Source organism: Paramacrobiotus metropolitanus, unplaced genomic scaffold, assembly GCF_019649055.1.
Source record: "Paramacrobiotus metropolitanus isolate TYO unplaced genomic scaffold, Prichtersi_v1.0 Parri_scaffold0000094, whole genome shotgun sequence".
In the NCBI taxonomy this organism is placed as follows: Eukaryota; Metazoa; Tardigrada; class Eutardigrada; order Parachela; family Macrobiotidae; genus Paramacrobiotus; species Paramacrobiotus metropolitanus.
In genome coordinates this window covers 119,453-138,819 of record NW_026570314.1, presented here as the reverse complement: position 1 = coordinate 138,819, position 19,367 = coordinate 119,453, and the positions used below count along the sequence as shown (strand labels likewise).

The 19,367-nt window shown below is 45.3% G+C and overlaps 4 protein-coding genes across 4 annotated transcripts; 2 read left to right on the top strand and 2 right to left on the bottom strand.

Moving 5' to 3' along the window:
- Positions 1–352: 352 nt before the first annotated feature.
- On the bottom strand, positions 353–2,074 carry LOC129596708 (BTB/POZ domain-containing protein 1-like). The gene is made up of 8 exons (XM_055494055.1): positions 1,951–2,074; positions 1,697–1,831; positions 1,481–1,632; positions 1,223–1,426; positions 1,032–1,181; positions 764–860; positions 586–688; positions 353–503 (listed from the first exon to the last, which is right to left on the bottom strand). Exons 2-8 carry the CDS (start codon positions 1,773–1,775, stop codon positions 353–355), a joined length of 936 nt encoding a protein of 311 aa, XP_055350030.1. The 5' UTR covers positions 1,776–1,831; positions 1,951–2,074.
- A 511-nt stretch (positions 2,075–2,585) lies between these two features.
- LOC129596707 (BTB/POZ domain-containing protein 6-like) lies at positions 2,586–4,839 on the top strand. The gene is made up of 10 exons (XM_055494054.1): positions 2,586–2,749; positions 2,846–2,968; positions 3,056–3,215; positions 3,283–3,467; positions 3,611–3,746; positions 3,923–4,019; positions 4,077–4,179; positions 4,255–4,412; positions 4,485–4,552; positions 4,615–4,839. Exons 1-10 carry the CDS (start codon positions 2,586–2,588, stop codon positions 4,711–4,713), a joined length of 1,293 nt encoding a protein of 430 aa, XP_055350029.1. The 3' UTR covers positions 4,714–4,839.
- A 1,992-nt stretch (positions 4,840–6,831) lies between these two features.
- On the bottom strand, positions 6,832–8,216 carry LOC129596706 (BTB/POZ domain-containing protein 2-like). Its single transcript, XM_055494053.1, has 6 exons — positions 8,053–8,216; positions 7,817–7,951; positions 7,581–7,740; positions 7,332–7,516; positions 7,121–7,256; positions 6,832–6,951 (listed from the first exon to the last, which is right to left on the bottom strand). Exons 1-6 carry the CDS (start codon positions 8,214–8,216, stop codon positions 6,832–6,834), a joined length of 900 nt encoding a protein of 299 aa, XP_055350028.1.
- A 945-nt stretch (positions 8,217–9,161) lies between these two features.
- On the top strand, positions 9,162–19,116 carry LOC129596705 (uncharacterized). Its single transcript, XM_055494052.1, has 2 exons — positions 9,162–9,690; positions 17,407–19,116. Exons 1-2 carry the CDS (start codon positions 9,667–9,669, stop codon positions 19,114–19,116), a joined length of 1,734 nt encoding a protein of 577 aa, XP_055350027.1. The 5' UTR covers positions 9,162–9,666.
- The last annotated feature ends 251 nt before the right edge of the window (positions 19,117–19,367 follow it).

Below are 19,367 nucleotides of genomic sequence, written 5' to 3'. Positions count from 1 at the left end.
ATTTTCCTAGGTTATACCTTCTGTCACTCATTCGTTTGGCACATTAAACTATATAATTCCAGCGGTGACCATGGTCAGGTGAATTTGCAGTCTGAAGGAGAAGTCTTTCGGATTTACGTAGCCGTTGATCGGATCCAGTAATTTCTGGAAAGGCAGCCTTATGTGACTAATAAACCTGCCAAGCCTTTCACCGCGCTAAACTCTCACCTCCATAGAGATAAATGTAAGACATCCCCAGCAATGGATAGTCTTGTCGAACAGGTGCGATGTCTCTACAAAATTTAGAGTTACCGTTGCGAAGAAATCACGGGGTAACTGAAATTATAACAGCCGCATTAAACGACCATACGTTTTAAATTGGTGCAGTTTCCGCTTTCCACGGCAGCAGGCGCAGCTCCGCATTAAACTGACACGTCCAAACCGATTTCGGATAGCCAGAACACTGCATGTAGAAGCCTAATACGGGAAGCTCTTCATCGGTTTCCTTACTGACGAAAATGCCCCTGCAGAACGACGCATATGTGGCGCAGTCAACCTTTAGACACATGGTTTCATCAGCTGCATGTGCTACGGCAACTCACTCACCAGGAAAGCTTTCCGATGGTCGTCCAGTCACTGCACATATACTTCAGCGACAGCTCTCTGGCATCCGCAACCGTGTAGTTAACGACACCCTCTGCGCGGGCCTCTGGAAAAATCAAACAGTCTTTGTGACGTGAATGCGGTTTTCATCGAATAAATGAACGCCCTAAGTAACGCTAACGATGGCGGGGCTCCGTCGGGAACGGCAGCTGCAGCTTGATGGTGGCGTGCTTGTATCGGTAGATATCCCATCCTTCGGATTGCAGCAATAAACCGCTCTAATAAAAACGCAGTAATTTATTCATCGCATCCTTTTGCACTGCGAAAATCGAGTGTTTTGCCTACGCATGTTGATAAGTCGCAGCCGTCATTCCTGATTTTAACCGACACTGGAGAGTAGCTATAACCCTTACAAGGAGATAGTTCGTAAACCGATGCAATATCCATACCTTAATGGGCCCATCCATGAGTTGCGCAACTGTCATGAGCGGGAATCGAATTAGAAACAACATCTTGCCCAATACTTGACGAAGATTGGCAGAGGAAATGTCCATGTTCCGCCGCGTGCACATGCTGGCAGCCCATCTACCAGAAGGTAGCTGTTAAGAGGCTTAAAAATTACAGAAACAGCGAATACAACTTTCGGTATCGGTTCGTCGGTATCAACCGACGAACAAATCGTGTCTTCGTCGGCGGTCAGCCTATCCCGTTGCAGAATGATGCGTAGCGCTTCTTCACCAATCGCGGAGAACTGCTCTGATTCCCAAACAGTTTTTGACGATTTGTCAACCAGGCATAAACACTTCTCCATGATGCTTGGCGCAACACTGGCGTACTGCATGGCCTGCATAACACAGCTTGTGAAAATCTGTAGCAAAATAATCCGAAGAAACCTTACAACATCCAGCATATGCAGGCAATTGTTGATACTGATCACATCAAGGATAACGTTGGTGCAGATGGCAATCAATAACGGCAGGCCATATTTGTCAGCGCACAGCAGAGTCGGGAAGACTTGACAGATTCTTGACAGCGTCGATATACATGTAGCTGCAAAGTTTACTGTGGCGTTATTCGCTGCAAGCGATGCACAAATGTTGCACTGTAGACCTACCTGAGCAGATTAGCGAAGGCCTCTGGATAAAAGTCCGGAATGTCGATGCGAACCGTACAGCTCCCTGGCGTCTTTCCATGGAACAGCTTATTCATCATTGTATGGAACACTGTGCTGCGGACACCCACGATGAGCCTGCATGGAAGTTATGGAACCACTGACAGTTAGTAAGAATTCCATCAGCAGAGACCATGGACTTGATCACTCACGAACAAGGACGGTGCGGGCAAACTGGAACGACAATAAAGGCTTACCTGTGGGCTGGAAAGACCTTCACGGCACCATAATCCCCTCCGACCACGAACTGGACATCACTCCTTTCGCCGCTAGCTAAGATGCACTGAATCTGGGGATGGGGCAGTCAAATTCTGAGACATGACAACTGAAAATATGGAACGCGAACCGACAATCAAATCTTCAGCAGGTCCGAGTAAGGAAAATGCAAGTAGTCCAAAATGTAGCCTAGAGCTCTTTCAAGTAGTACGTATATCATATCATCATCCAGAGTTTTAACAAATGTGAAGAAAAATACAAACCCAAACACAGAAAATACTGAAGGGTAGTATAAGTACGACGAGTACTTATACTACTGCCAGTACTCGTCGGTTGGCGCAAGTGAACGAAAGAACCAAGAGAGCCGACAACTTGATTAAACCGGCTGTAGCTGCAAACCGGCTAAGGTGTACCGTGTACGTCGTAAATCAAATTAATCTGACGTCCACTGCACTTCGGTATCGAGTTGATCCATCCTGAAGTGCCTCATGGTGTTGATGACCATTCGCTGCAAATTTTTCTAATTCTGGCTGGTGAAATATCTGCTTAATAATATCGTTTGCTCGACTTGTTGAAAATTTGATTAATAATTCCCGTTCACAAATTCTACGTTGCCATGTCGCTTAATTTGACTGCATCACCCTCGGATTCGGGAAATCGGGACGGGATCGCGAAGATCAGTGATGGCATGCAACTCATCTTAACCAGTACCGAACTGAGCGATGTCCAGTTCGCTGTGGGACGGGACTATGGCGACGTGAAGACCTTCCTAGCTCACAGGTGAGTCCCTTGAAATTGCATATCGCCCTCATCAAGAATGTAAAAACCATCTGCTTGACAAATTTTTTCTGAATTGTCCGTTTTGTCATGTGCTAGACTCATCCTGAGCATCCGCAGCGATGTGTTCGATACCATGTTCTACGGCAGCGTACCAGAGACTTGCTCAGCTCCCATCGACGTCCCGGACATTCATCCCGAAGCCTTTGCTAATATGCTCAGGTGTGTCTATTGCACCGTACTGCTCACCATGTTTTCTTAGAAGCCGTGCAGCGAACACCGCAAATGACAACATGGCACCCTTTGCAGCTACATCTACACCGATGCCGTGAAGAACTTGTCACAGGATAACGTCTTCCATACACTGGGCTGCGCGGACAAGTATGACTTACCATTGCTGGTCGCCATCTGCGTTGAGTTTGCCCTGAAGGAGCTGAAAATCCAGAACTGTCTGGATATGCTGGATAGTGTGAGTTTTCTCCAGTGTTAACCATAGGCTGCCCACAACCGATTTTAACTGCTTTTTTTTTGTGCAGGCGGTTCTGTACGCAAGTGTTGCGCCAAGTATCCTGGAGAAGTGTTTGTGCCTGATTGATGAATCAGTGGAAATTGTGTGGAAGCTGGATCAGTTTTGTGCAATTGGATACGAGGCGCTGCGCATCATCCTCCAGCGGGATATGCTGACCGCCAACGAAGACAAAATTTATTCGGCGGTTGAGAAGTAAATGCATGCCAGCAGTCCTCTTCTAGTGCCACGAAAGTCTTTGTTGGCTATATCTATACCATTTATCAACCTAGTTTCGGCAAACACCTTTCTTCTCCCTTAAAAATGTATCTGTGATCATTCCAAACGTTTCTTCTCAGGTGGACTGCAAACATGTGCAAGTCGAAAAACGTGGGTGTTTCCCCCGCCAATCGCCGCGAAATAGTGGGCCGGGCGTTGTACCTGATTCGCTTCCCGCTTTTGACTGACACTCAACTGCTGGATGGACCCGTGCAGGTACGCTCTTCGCACAAGCTTTTTAACGTACTTGTACCTTTCGTAAGGCTAAATGCCACTGAAAAGGGGCGATATAACCAGGTCTTCGCTTCGCTTTACCTTGCAGAAAGTGTAAAAGAAGTACTGTAAGCATTTCAGGAGTAAAATGTAATGGGTGAAATGCTGTCTTTATTCAGACTGGTTTGTTGCTGCAATCGGAAGCATGGGACATCTGCCAGTACAAACACGCCGTCATCAAACCAGATCTGCCATTCCCTACGGAATCACGACAAAGTCAGGGCTACTTCGTTTCGGAAATTTATTTAAGCCTTTTTAAACTATTATTTTCAGATGTGCGTTCTCAGGGCGTCATTAATTATACGATTCCGGATTTGAGGGAACTCAGTGAGGCAAGCAAATGCAGTGATCCCATTTCAGTCAGGAAGCTGCTGTGGTAAGAATAACATCGGCACATGGGAGAAGCAGAACTGCAGAACGTCCACGTCTCAGTCAACCGTCGATTTTACAGGAACATCGAGGTGGTCAAGAGGACGGATAGTGGATCCGCTACTCTGGGCTTTTACCTAGAGTGTTCTGGTGATCCAGAATGTGATTCTTGGAAGTATCAGGTTACAACAGAATTTCGCCTGCTACCCTGGAAAACGGGAACTACAGCAATTAATAAACGTATGTCTGCTTACGGTAACCTGAAGCAACTGTTGGCTAGGAACATCGCAATGGTATACTGTAATTTTGCAGAGTTTGAGAAATCTGTGTTCGACAAGAAGAAGCCGTGGGCAGGAACTTCGAGATTCGCCTCTATGAAGGTGAGGGTTTTGTGCGGGAAATCCTTGGTTAAACATGGGTTTACAGGAGCTCGTACTTTCAGGACTTACTTGATCCGGCGAAAGGCTACGTCAATCCTGCTGACTTCTCCTTGAAACTGCAAGTTCACCTGACCGCAGATCTTCCTGGTGCAGCTGGATAATGCAGTGTTTCAAGGAGCGTCTTATGGATATGGACCAGAAAATAATACCACTTGAAGTATTCAGTTGCACGCTCAGGTTGGCTGGCGATTCCCGGCTGATGTATGTGTTTTTCACTTAAGGACGAGTTTTGTAGCGTTAATTTTTTTGTGAACTGATTACCTTGTGGTTGGTCGTAAAATGTCATTAGAAATCGCTGCGCTATAAGCGTTTCTTAACGTTTTGTATTGATCTAATTTGAGCAGGTGTTGGTGGTGGTTGCTCAGTTGTATTCCTTCTGCAGCTTTTGCTGTAAGAGAATGGAGAAACCAAAACAATTATGGTCCGTTGCAATTACTATAACGTCTGCAATTTGTCGTATTCGCATTTACAGTTCTACAGTAACTACCTACGTTACGTTTATTACGCGGTACCTTTATTGTCATGTGTCCACTCATAATTCTTCTTGTATCGTGCACTGCTTTTACTTAAATCATGTGCAGCCTCCCCTCTTCGTTTGCGGATTGGAGTTTTCGCTTTCGGCAACGCAGTCAATTAGCTTTGGTACTTAGTTACCATTTGCCGATGATATCTCAGAAATTTTCAAAATGACTGAAAAATTCCAGAATGAGCCATTGTTTGTAAATAGCATCCGATGTGTAAATCAAAGTACACATCTTCCTTCTCTACCCATGTCGCAAAGTGTATGCGCGTAGACATGACTCACTGTAATTTATAAGACCTGGTTTATAAAGCTGGTAACATTCATACAAGATTATTGTTATTTCACAGAAACATTTCGTACAAATTGCTTAAGTTTATGAAATTAAGTGAACGGCTACAAACAAAAATATATACTGTATCCCCCACGGGCGAACAGCGGTCGCTAACTACGGTTTCGCTTCTTCCATGCAAGGTCGCAACATATCTTACACTGTCTAAAATTAGATAACGTGTACCAGCTGACTTAAGTCTGTGCGAACTCCTTTTCCGGCAATGCGCAATCAAACGTGAGCATCTCAAAGTAGAAAACCATGGCGCATGGGAACAGGCGCTGTTCAACCGAAGGAGAGCTGTATTTGAAGTTTACAGAGTATAACAATGCTCCTCTAAAAACGTTTGAATTGATACTGCTAACGATCAGCCATTACAAAATTAACATCTCCCGTCACACTTGAACAAAATCTAGTTCATTCATAAGGAGGACCATTAGAATAAATACTTCAGTATAAATCCCCCTTCATAAGGTATCAATAAAGTACATTTACACATTCTCTGAACCGTAAATACAATGACTCCTGAAACAATAATATTACGAACGTGATCAATCTACAAAAACGGAATCTGTAAAAAACCCATTGCATACTAGCGAACACCAATCCTAAATTCGCTCACCAAGCCGAACATTCACACACCAAAGTACCGTACTGTTGTCCTTTCGGTCAACCATTTAACTGCACATTGCATTTACGCCAGTTCAGCCGGAAGGTAAGCGGTCAGGTGGACTTGCAGTTTCAAGGAGAAGTCACTAGGATCGACGTACCCGTTTGACGGATCCAGTAAATTCTGAAACACAAACCGACATCAAGACCGTCAACGAATCGCTAACGGTTTTTTTAACCGCATCGAATACATTACCTCCATGGATATATATTCTTTATATCCCAAGTTATTCTTTTCCTTGCGAAACAAATGGGATATCACTACACAAGTTCAACATAATTAAGGCAAAGTATGTATAGAGTGAATGGAATTACCCTAACTCGACGGCAAATTTATACTTCTCTTAATGGGTGCAGTTTCCGCGTTCCACGGTAACAGGCAAAGTTCTGCAGTTACGCTGCACCTCCAAAGTTCGGATTTCGGGTCGGAGCCATAACACTTAAGGAAGAAGCCCAGCGCGTTGTTCACCTCGATTCCCCTGCAATATGACACATATGAATGTTGTTTCCGTTCAACGGCTTTGCAGCTTTCCCGTGCGATAGCCGGCTCACCAAAGCAGCTTTCCGATTTTCGTGGAGCGACTGGAGACGTACGTTGCCGATAGCGTTCTGACGTCCGGAACGGGGTAGTTAACGATACCCTCGACGCGTACCTCTAGAAGCGCAATATCGCTGTTGTGTACGGACTGCGTCAAAAGTTTAAAGCGTTGTTACGCGGGTACTTTGTCGGGGTTCCGTAGGGAACGGCAGCTCCGGTTTGACGGTAGCGTGCTTAAAGCGGTAGATGTCCCATCCTTCCGACTGCAGCAGCAGACCATTCTAAACAAAACCAAAGATTTCATCAAACGCGTCCGACTTTTCTCCGGCTGTCCACTTTTCGGCCATCTACGTTCAGAACACGGACGGAAGACAAAGCCACTTATCGGTGAATCTACCACTTGCTATGAATCAGATTATACTACATAGATCGATGGCAATGCAATCGTACCTTCACCGGTCCATCCATCAGATGAGCATCAGTCAAGAGCGGAAAACGGAGGAGAAAGAAAGTCTGGCCCAATATTTTGCGCCGATTGGCGGAGGAAGCGTCCATGTTCCTCCGTATGCACATTTGTGCAGCCCACCTGCCAAAAATCAGCGAATAAAACATGGAACTATCGGTATGTTGGCATTTCTTGCTAAAAGCGGCCTTCATTTACTTATCAACTGCGGAATAAATTGTGTCTTCGCTGGCGGTCAGCGTATCCCGTTGGAGAATGATGCGGAGCGCCTCTTCTCCAATCTCACAGAACTGATCTGATTCCCAGACAGTTTTTGTTGATTTGTCAATCAGACTCAGACACTTCTCCAGGACGCAGGGTGCAGCATTGGCGTATCGAACTGCCTGCAAAACAAAGCTGCCAATATCTCCTGTAGGAGAATGGAAAAACGAAGCTTAGCAAACCTACCGTATCCAACATATCGAGACAACTGTCGGTTCTGATCTGATTCAGAATGAAGTTGGTGCAGATGGCTCCCAGTAACGGCAAGCCATACTTGTCTGCGCAGCGTAGAGTGTGGAAAGCGTTATCCAAGGAGAGATTCTTCACATCATCAGTGTAGATGTAGCTGCAAATTTTGCAGCGTTGTCATTAGCGTTGATCTGGAAAGAGCGATAAACAAACATTGTGCCAAAAAAACCGACCTGAGCATGTTCGCGAAGGCCTCGGGATGAACATCAGGCAAGTCGATATGAGCTGTGTAGCTTCCTCCGACAGTTCCAGAGAACATTTTATCCAACGCAGCATGAAGCACAGAACTACGAACACCCATGATGAGTCTGCAAGACATCAGTATCATTGATAAGAAACCTGCTCTGGGAGTCTTGGAAATCATGGATAAAAACGAGGCGCCCTTAAGGAAATAACAGCGGCGATTCACCCGTGAGCGGGAAAAATCTTCTCGGCACCATACAGCCGTCCCACCGTGAACTGGATATCGCTTCTTTCGCCGCTAGCTAACATGCGCTGCAAACCGTCACTGATCTTTGAGATCCCCGCGCGACCCCCTGAACCGCGAGACGGCGTAACAGAATTCTCAGACATGTCCAAAGAGAATTTGCCAAAGTGAATTCACAGTCAAAATTCAGAAATTCGGACCTGGCAGAACGCAAGCAATCGAACATGCAGCTGGAAGTCGCATAAACCGCTAAGGAACCATTGGATTTAGAAAATCCGAAGGAAACGACAATGCCTTAATATCAACAGTATGAAGCGATACAACATGAAAGTCAACGGAATACTGAAGTGGTGTACAGTCAGCAGAAATTTAATCCTACACCTAAAGCAGTTTGAAACTGCAGGTTTAGAAATTGCGAAACCGAATGACCGGCGCCCTGTTGACGCGAGTATGCGTATAACACCGGGCCACCGGCTATAACAGCGCATCGGTTAAGTTCCACTCGGCATGTGGCGCCCGCTTCGCGTCCGCTGTTTGCTTCGTCCAGTGCGTCGTGTTTTGTCCAGCATCCAGATAGCTGCTAGCTTCCACTTTTATGACCTGTGTAGCGGTGCGAGCTATTTCCTCCGGATTTTTCATATTGTGGCTGGTGAAAATAATAGTAAACTGATTCATATGGTTTCTTGCTTGGTTACACTGTCTGCGTTCGACTTTTGGGTCTGACTTCCCTAAAATTCGATTGTGACATCGCCTTCACGAATCCGTTGTCATGTCTCAGAATTCGATTGCGCCGTCCTCGGATTCAGCAAATCGCATCGGGATCGCGAAGATCAGTGAAGGCATGCACCTGACCTTAACCAGCGCCCAATTAAACGACGACCAGTTCGCGGTGGGACACGATCATTTTTGTGGACTGGGTAATTTTTAAGAGTTCTTAGGATTCTGTCGGCTTTGACTTAAGTTTGGCAGATGACCCAGTTTTTTTCTACCGGTTTTGGTACACCACTTGTTTACCGCGGTCTTCTTTTGGTTTCCGCTTCTGCCAATGAAGTTCATTGGCTGTTGCACCTATTAACCGTGTTACATGTACTTTGTCCTGATGCTCGGCTCGCTACTTTTCCCTTGCCCAATGCCTGAATCACTTAGTATGTGCCGATTCTCATGAAATGCGCTTTCTGATTGTTAAGGGCGATATGCCCGTACATGCCGTTATCTGATATACCGTTCCACTGGTTGCTCTTTTATACCGATGTTTTTGCGCTTTTCTGCGACAGTCACAGCCGTGCAGCCTAATTTCCTTGAATAACAATTCTTGACTCGCAATTGCCGTCTCGTTCGTTGCCGTTTATGCATATTTCCGTAAACACCACATATTAGACTACGAAACCGGCCGGTCTTACACCGCCGTGACCTTTTCCGTTTATTTCGCTCTGCCATAAATTATGTAACAAATTGGTCCGACGACTGAGAAGCCACCTGTCGGTTACTACAGTCGCGTGCGATCGATATTTACGGCATCGTTATTCCGTTAACTGACCACCCGGCCGCCTTACGTTTCGTCTACGGAAGCCGTTTTCCCGCGTTCACAGTTCTACGATGGACCAAGCGCAACACCGTATTGTAAGTTGCACCAGTTATTAATTTTTAAAATAAATTAATTTTTCACCAACGCTAATTTGCCAGTGGTATATTTGAATATACCATACTCTTATACGTTCCGATTGGAACGTTAGAGTCAATGCATCAAGTGATGTCAGATATTCTGCCGTAATGTATATGCTGTAATACTGTTGTGTACTTTTGACTATTGTCAAAATGTTTGTTATAATTTATCCCGCTTATTAATTATGCATCGTTCGTGATAAAATTTAAATATGGTATATGAATTATCTCTTGTGCAGCGAATTAATAATCAGGTGTATATACATCAATTGTCGCAGACTTATTCGTTCCAAAATAATAATGAACTAGCGGCATTTTGCAATAATCTGTTTATTCAAAATTCGACTGTATTGTATGTCGAGTGGAAAAACCTGGATACTGAAGATACAGGATTTTATTTAAAATGCCTATTACGGATTCTCTTGTTCAGGATATTGTTGATCGTTTGGTATCGCTTGGTGGTATGCGCAATGTGCTGCAAATTCCTGAATAGAATAAATCACTAATCTCCGTATTTTAATATTTCAATATTTGCATTTTCTAATCGTCTTTATTGCGTACATTTTCTTTTCATGAAAATCATTGTCGGGCATTTCTTTACTTTCTTTCAGACATTTTAAGAAATGTTATTCGACTATAAAGTTCTTTGTCGCCGTACATCTGATGGCGTAATCTACTGGCGTTTTTATTCGGGATGCAAATCACGCTGCCGAAGAAGCTTTCGATTCCTTTTGTGATACCTTTTTTGAAAATAATCCTGAGGCATTATTAATTGATTACGTGACATTCAACCCCATCGGAAGCGGTATTAATGTACGTGAGAAAAGTACGGATCCGTATATACAAAAATATATTGCTGAGGCCACGTGCCCTTGTTGTAAACATTCTTATGTATGAATTTCATTGTTGCATTGGAATAAATCGACATATTCCTTTATCTCTTTCTTTTCAATAATCTGTTGTGAAATGCAATTCACATATAAAACTGTTTCACGTGATCATACGGGCCGAATAATTCACAGCGTTTGGCAGACAAAAGAAAGTGATGATGTTGATGAATTCGCAGATTTTTGTACTACCATTTTCAGCAATGATGCAAAAGTTTTGTTTGTCCATTGTATTGTCCTTGAGTCCAGGAGAGCACATTTAGTTGCGCCTCGACAAAACCTGAGTGACCTTTATGTTTTCCAGTATATAACAGAAACCGTGTGTCCCTGCTGTAACACGTTGTTGGTTAATGCGCATCGACAAAATCCGCATCGATTGTAAGATTCTCTTTTCTTTTGATGTGGTTTCATCATTCGGAAATTTATTTACAGTTTTCTGGATTTCATTTTATTATTTTTGTCTTCTTCTTGCAAATAATATTCATATTTTCCGGTTATGCTCTATAGAGCTACGTTTTATTTTTTGTACGTATCCATTTAAACAGCATAAATATTATGCTGCACATAGTATTCAACATGTATGTTATCAGATGAACTTTATTTTTCCAAAACGTGACCCGTTCTATATTAAAATAAGAGAATCGTTACCTCGGGATGAATCATCCCGTTATGTTTTTCTGGTAAAGATTCTTACCAAGATTGTTGGCTGTTGTTGTGCGCAGCCGGATGACAAAACTGATAAGTCAGCTGCGCCTGTTTTACCAATTCTGTATTCAGCGATCGGTCCGATAATTTCTTCTTGAACAATCGTGGTACCAAACCCATTTCCTGTTTTCTACTACTTTTTGTGTCATGGCCCTACCCGTCGTTTGAAATTGTGTGTTAATAAGATTGATTTAACCTGGATTCGGAGTATAGCTCCCATTCCACGGTTGATAAATTTTGGCTCAAGCATCGAAACAAGAAGCCAGAGCCAACCCTTCCTGGGAACGTCGTAGAGTCGTCTTCGGACTCCGACCCCCACACGGTTGATCAAGCAGATCTACACAACACAGCTTTCTATGAATCACCGGATCTGAGTGTTCATTCGGCAATACCTTTTGACCAAAGAATTGAATCCCTATCGCCTTCGCCCACAGGGTACCTTCTCCGGTCCGCTGTGAATCAAAATTTAAGCTGGACCGAACTGAAAGGTCGCCTTTCGATACTACGTAAACAAAACCGGAAATCTCGTAGAGCAAATAAAAAGTCAGCAAAGGCCATGGCGCCAGGCGACGCTGATGACGATAATCAGCCAGCAGAAAAAGGTTTTCAGCTTCGGGCCCCTAATATTCGGGACCTGCCGAAATTCACGGGGACTTTTCTTGAGGATGTCGATAATTTTATTCTTGAATATGAGTCACAGGGAACTCCTTTTACGGGTGGAAGTCAGGACAGTTACTTAGCTGTCTTCGAGCTTGTCTCAGGGCGACGCCCTCCATTGGTTTGTCAATCGTCCCGATGACAATAGCTGGGATGATTTGAAGAAGGCTCTTAAAGAGACCTTTGGGAAAAATCCCATCGACTTTGACCTCGAAGGCACCAGTTTGAAAATGCTTTCAACTGATGACCCTTTCGCGTACGTCACGCGAATTACGCGTATTGTGACGACGCGTAATCCTAACGCTTCCCCTGATGATTTGATATTACACCTTTTCCAAGGTTTGCCTGATGGCTTAAAAGCAGAAATCGTTTCCGTTTATGACGAGATCGAAGATACCACAGATTTTCTCGAGCGACTGAAGAACATATCGCGCGCCTATAAATATAGGCAACGTTTAGCCTTTCCTGAAGCTGGTGCGGGACCTTCACGCCGACCGCCTCGGGTTGAAACCGAAACGGTTAAACGGACGACACAGTCCTACGGAAACTTTCCGCCCCCAACCGATACGCAGGCAAAAGCCGTACGAGTCGATGTTGCGGTGCCTGATCCAGCTGAGATGGAAGCTATTCGCGCTAGGCTTAGCCAATTGGAAGCCGGTGGTCAACGCCCCGATACCCGGCAGCGTGAGTCTCGTAAATGTCATTACTGTGGGAAAGCAGGCCATCTCAAGGGCGTTTGCTGGCAAAACCCACAAAGTCGGAATTACCGAGGATCGACCGGTCGTGGTCGAGGTCGAGGCACCTATGCCAACGCAGTAGCTCGCGGTACTTACGGACCGCCACCCCACCTAATGCATATCCCGCTATGGGTCCAGCCCAACCTGTCCCTATGATTACAGGTGGTCAGCAACCCGCTCGACCACAGCTCCCGCCAGTTTTTCCGGCAGCCGGTACAGCTGCAAATCCGACACGAGTTTTCTATCACAGTAACCTTCAGGCGGATCCATGGGAACAGCTCCCGATGGACGATCCTGCTTCTTTAAACTGAATGGGTCTGTGCGTGGTACCGACGCACGCACAGACCATTTCATCATAAACCCATATAAAAATAGTGAAGTAGGTCCAATTATCTGTCGGGCTCGTGTGAATAATATATCATGCCGGGCGATACTCGATACCGGCTCAGGGATTTCATTAATTACGGAAGGTTTTGCGAAACTTAATGGTTTGGAAATAATTGATACTGATGGCCCATACGTCTCCACAATAACATCACAACGTAAATTAAATAAAAAGATTGATGTCTATCTTGAAGTTTTGGGCCAAGTACAACCATGTGAATTATTTGTTGTAACCCAAGCACCCTTTGAGGTATTAATCGGAATTGATTACCTTAATCAAACACGGATTCAAATTGATTTTCATTCTAAAACACTGCGTAATGATTCTGTAGTCTTGCCCTTGCTCTATTACTGTTTTCCGGGCCTTGCAAACCCGGATAATGGTCAGGATGAAGGGAATGGGAAGCCGGTTTTTTAATAATCCCATTTACCTTCTACACGGTCCATCCGACCCACGAGATGGTCCGAAGACAGGCAAACGAGTTGCCGTAGAAATACTAACGGAGAATCCGTCTGAGAAACCCGTATTTCCGGGCGAGCTCAGAAAGAAGGCGAGCCCAGGTTTGGCCGCATCTACGAACTTAGTTTCCCAAGCTGTTCTGCTGGCGGAACAGTTTCCGGAAACGGCGAGGACACTTGATGGTACAGAACCCGCAGGCCCCGAGGGGTTACAGTTGTTGGACGCAGGTTCCTCCCAAGATGGGAAGGAAAGGAGACAAGATAGTATGATAAGGGCATTAGCCGATCGTGAAAAGTTTTTCAATTTTGGGTTGCTGAAGCGCAACGAGAACAAAAGAAGTTTGAAAGGTCAGGTTGAGGTCCTGGGATTTCGATCCCGGAGACCCAAGAACCGGTCACCGAGGTCACTGGCATTCAGAAAGAATTCAAGTTAGAGGTCCCGGAGGTTTCGAGTCCGGAGACTCCAGGAACCTGCCATTGAGGTCGCAGGGAATCAGGAACTAACTAACTTTGAGGTCGAAGGTAAAACAATCCCTAAACATCAGGAACCCGTTACAGAGAATTTTGGGATCAGAGATGCCATTAGAGCTGTTACAGAAACGCGAACCCTCGAGGTTCCGGACCAAGAGATTCAGAATAGTGCAGTCGCGTTGGAAGAGTTACTGCCGGAAAACCTCAAGCGTTTTATGAAGAATAATTCGGAAATCACAGATGACATTGATGACCTTTTTGGTCCTACCACAATTGCGGCAAAAGTTTCAGACATTAATTTTCAAAAATTAAATTATGGTGACCTTTCGGTCGAACAACGGAACGAACTAGTACGTTTGCTCATGGATTTTACTGAGGTCTTTCCGACCGACGATCAGGGCCTCGGTACCTGTAACGTGTTGACACACAGAATTTTTCTGAAACCGGAAGCGAATCCAGTCGTGGAACCGCTTCGGCGTTTCGCGGAATGGCAAAAAGTCGAGATCACTCGACAGATCCAAGATATGTTGCGAAAGGGCGTGATCAGCCCATGCGAAATTTCAGAACGATGTGCCAATGTGGTACTGGCACGAAAAAGAGATGAGTCTTTAAGATTTTGTGTTTCATACAAGCTTTTGAATGAGGACACTATTTTTGATCCCTACCCATTACCCAGAATCGACGACTGTTTGGACAGTCTTAAAAATTCGTGTTACTTTACTAGCCTTGATTTGGCTAGTGGCTACTGGCAAATCAGGATGGATGACTCATCCAAGAGTCTTACTTGTTTCCGAACGCCGGACGGCGTTTTCCAATTTGAAGTAATGCCCTTTGGATTGCGTACGGCTCCTGCGACTTTCAGTCGCATGATGGATCGCGTCCTGGGCGATCTCAAAGGAAAGATTTTAATACTGTATCTTGATGATGTTGAAATTTATGCGGACTCGTGGCAAAATCTTTTAGTAAACCTTCAAATCGTTTTGCAACGGCTTCGAGAAGCCGGACTGAAAATCAAACCAGGCAAATGCTTCTTTGGGAAGAAGGAACTAAAGTTCTTAGGTCATATGGTAAATTCCCAGGCATTGCCCCAGATCCGGAAAACGTTCAGGCTATCTCTAGCTCGTCCGGTACCTGCATGTATCCGGGACGTTAAGGGATTCTTGGGCGCTGCTAGCCATTATCGGCGATTCATCAAAAATTTTTCGCGCATTGCCGCCCCGCTTCTCGAGTTAACAAGAAAAACACAACGTTTCATTGGTCTGCTGCGTCGCAGCTCGCTTTTGACGATATAAAAACTCATTAATTACAAAACCAATCCTCACCCACTTTGACAATGAAAAGGAGCACGTCCTGAAACGGATGCCAGTCTCGATGGACTGGGCGCCGTTCTGACACAGCGCGAAGCTGATGGTTTCAAAGTTGTTGCCTACGCAAGTCGTTCGTTAACCGATGCAGAGAAGAACTATCATACGTCCGAGCAGGAGCTCCTCGCTATTTTCTGGTCGGTTACTGACAAATTCCATTTTACCTCGGAGGTCCGAAACCGTTCACCGTAGTGACGGACCATAACTCCTTAATTCCTTTGTTTAAAACGCCGACCCCGAGTGGTCGTCTCGCTCGTTGGATCCTGGCTTTGCGCCCATACAACATAAGGATCCAGTACCGAAAAGGAAGTGCCAATAACGTAGCCGACTTTCTCTCACGATCACCTTTACCACCACCGTTACCGCAGATTTGCGCCCTAGTCGTACCAGATTCAACGGTCGACATCCCTGCTCTACAGGAACTGACGAATTCTGTAAAAGATTTTGGGAATCCTGAACGGTGCCACCGACACCGCGAAATTTCGAACGCGAATTCAGCACTACGTCGTAAAGGAGAAAATTTTGTATAAAATCGTATTTCGCGGCAACGATCCGGTATATCTCATTGTGGTGCCTAGTTCACTAAAGGTCACTCTCTTAAGGGCGTATCACGATGATCTTGGTCATCCTGGGATCACCCGGTGCTTCGAAGCTCTGTATCTCAAATATTACTGGCCGAACATGGCCCACGATGTTGCGGAATACATTTCTTCGTGCCATTCCTGTCAGGTACTGAAACCACCGCTAAAACCACCATATGGTTTTCTGCAACGTATCAAAATCGGTCAATTTTTCGAATGTGTGGGTATGGACTACGTTGGTCCATTCCCACCGAGCAGTAAAGGAACCGGTACATAATTGTTGCCGTCGATCACTTGACAAAGTGGATCGAAGCGCGACCCGTGAAAGCGTAACTGCCGCCAACGCGGCACATTTTTTGTACGAGCAAGTTATTTCCAGACATGGTGCTTCAAGGTCGATCCTTACGGATCTCGGGACTCATTTCACCGGAAGTCTCTTGCAACATTTGTTGCGCCTAGCGCGCATTACTCATCGTACGACTACGGCATACAACCCTAAGGCCGATGGCCTTACCGAAAGGATAAATGGTGTTCTCGTTAAAGCGATTGCGCACTACGTGTCTCCGACACATAGAAACTGGGATGACCTTGTGATACCGATAACTTTTGCCTTGAATACAATGGTGAACGACACGGTTAAGGTCTCTCCATTTGAATTGTTGCACGGGTATAACCCGACTCATCCAATCGATAATATTATCAATCCTGGCGAAAACCTTGGTTTCGAAGAGCCTGATGAAACGCTTCCAAAGTCAAATTCAGACGTACCTAAGTAGCTTACGCGAGGTTGCCGGCCTCATGGCGAATCACGCGCAAGATAAGACGGCTCCGCGCTTTAATGTTACCCGTCGTGAACACGCCTTTGCACCTGGCGATCTGGTCCTTTTAAAAGGACCGCCAAAAGAAATTGTTTCTCCTGAAAATAACCTATCTCCAAAATTTCTAATTGTTGGCACGGGCCTTGGAGGATCGTCTCAAGTGTCCGAAGTTAATTACGAAATTGAATCTCTTCGTGGTCGGCCGAAGACTCAGGTTGTCCATGTACAGCGTTTGCGCCACTCTAGCGAGCGCTTGGACACACCGTACGTTGAGTCCGTTCTGGCCGAACCACTTAAAAAGGGGAAAAGAGACTTGGATAACGTTGATCTCGAACAGGGTCGAGAAACAAACGATCCAAAGTCCACACTCCCGCCTGATGTTCCGATAACCGGAACTAACGGAACGGAGACGGTTCGACGTTCGGACCGCCTAAAACAAAAGAGAGAAAAATAAGCATTCATATTTTATTCTTTCATGTATCATCGGTTAAAATTAAATAAAAAGATAATAAAATTTAAAAAATAAAAAGAAACAAGTAGTTTATTTTCATATGACAGTTTTGGTATTTTAATTTATCTAAAATTAATTCTTTCTCTCTCTTTTGTTGTAGGGCGTTGATCCCAACGGCCGTCAGGCACCAGTTTACAGGTACACCGGTCTGAACCCATCGGCTTTGGGCAACCGGTACGTACTTGACCATTTCTGTCACGTGAGTGTTGCTAATGAGCTTCACCCTCTTGCCAATCGTCAAACAGTTTTGACAACTGTAATTTCGGAAGTGCCCAGTGCACGTACGGTTTCGTTCGCCCGATTAGAGGTGCTAAAAAGTTATCTTAAACCATTTCTGGATCCCAATGAAATCGAGCGTATAACAACTGTAAACAGTACTTTTCTTGACGATCTTCGTCTCGCGGAATTTACAAGTTGCATAAGTGCCCTTTCCAAAATTAACACAAATATACCGCTCAAACCGTTCTTTCCCTCGCTGTACTTGGCTAAACTAGCTGTAGGAAATAACGGATTAACACGCGGTTTTCCTGCACCTTTCGCATGCAGATGCGCAACGACACAACTTGATATGACGACACCTTCGTTGACCTTTCAGTGTAACACTGATCCGGGCCGCTGCGATGCCCAGACCATTAATTACTCCAAGCTCAATGCACCGATCGTGAGGTGTAGCAATCGGGCTCAACGTTACGGTCTTTATTTATATAATAAGCTTGTCCCAGATTTCTTCTGTCTGGAATGCTTTTATAAAGCCACCAACCACGAGTTGTTTACCGACGGCTACTTTCAGCATCCTAACGATTTGACCGTTAAAAGTTGTCAGGCAGGGCACCGTACACGAGAACCCAACCATTGTGATCGTTGTAGTAGGACCAGAATTTACCACCGACATCTTGGGTATCCTCCCGGTCAAATCTCTTATGAGCACGCGCAACGGGATTTCAATAACAGAATAGCTCACGATTTTGCGCATTCGTTTTTTATCGTTGAGGAAAATTCTTACGCAGACCCAACTGATCAGGTCTGTGTAGTACTCCGCTATGCCAAAACAACGCATCCTGATTCTGCGCCACTGACAAAACGGCTCTGGGCATGGCTTTTACGGCAAAACCTTGGTGAAGTTGCCGACACTTACGAAACCTATCGCCGAAATTTTCACTACCATCCGCTGATATATCAGTTTCTAACATTGATCCCCCACAATGATGAATCCAGGGCAATAGCTTTTAAAGCATTGATGCCGTTTTTACCAATCCATAGCTCTCCTAATGTTGGCATTTTTCCGACTTCGTCCAGGGAGCACACCTGTCATGTCGCGTACCATGATACGGATATCAGTTTTGACTGCAAATGCTTTACGAACAATGCCCTCCGGGCGATCGGTCAGGACTTCGTACTCCTTAACAGGGATCGAGAAGACGCAATGGTTATTTCATCTAGAACGACAGACGTTTTTAACATTCGTCTTTGTGAAACGCGGAAAAATAACGGAAGGTGTAATAAACCAACAGATGCCCGCGTCCTGTACCAGAAAGGTCGTCCCGTCTTCCTTTGTACCCAATGTCTCATAGCCGTCTACCGCCACCGAATGTGCGTTTGCGGTACGGAAGTGGTATTGGTAGAATGCACTCCGCCGATGATGGAGTGTATTCGCGGCCACAAATATCACGCAGAATGCGCTGTCAGCGACATATGTCCTCATTGCGCACATTTGTTTCCGATGACGGAAAACGCTTCTACTGCGAGGAAGGACTCTGACAGTCCACCTCCTCTGAAGCATATTCTGATTCCGACGCGGAATCTACCGTAACTGTGAATTTGGACGAAGAACCATCGAGAAAGGGACTTACGGTTCACAACCCCGCATACGCTCCGGCTAAACCAGGAAATCGGGAAGGTCTTACGAGCGATGACTCAGGACCAGAAAACGAGGCACCGCCGCCTCCAGTTCCTGCAAAACGCATGCGCGCTGGTCTACCCAGCTTTGTGACACTTTCCGTCTTTCTTTTACTCTGTACCTTGTCGGGTACTTCCGGACTGAACACTACGCTATGCGACTGC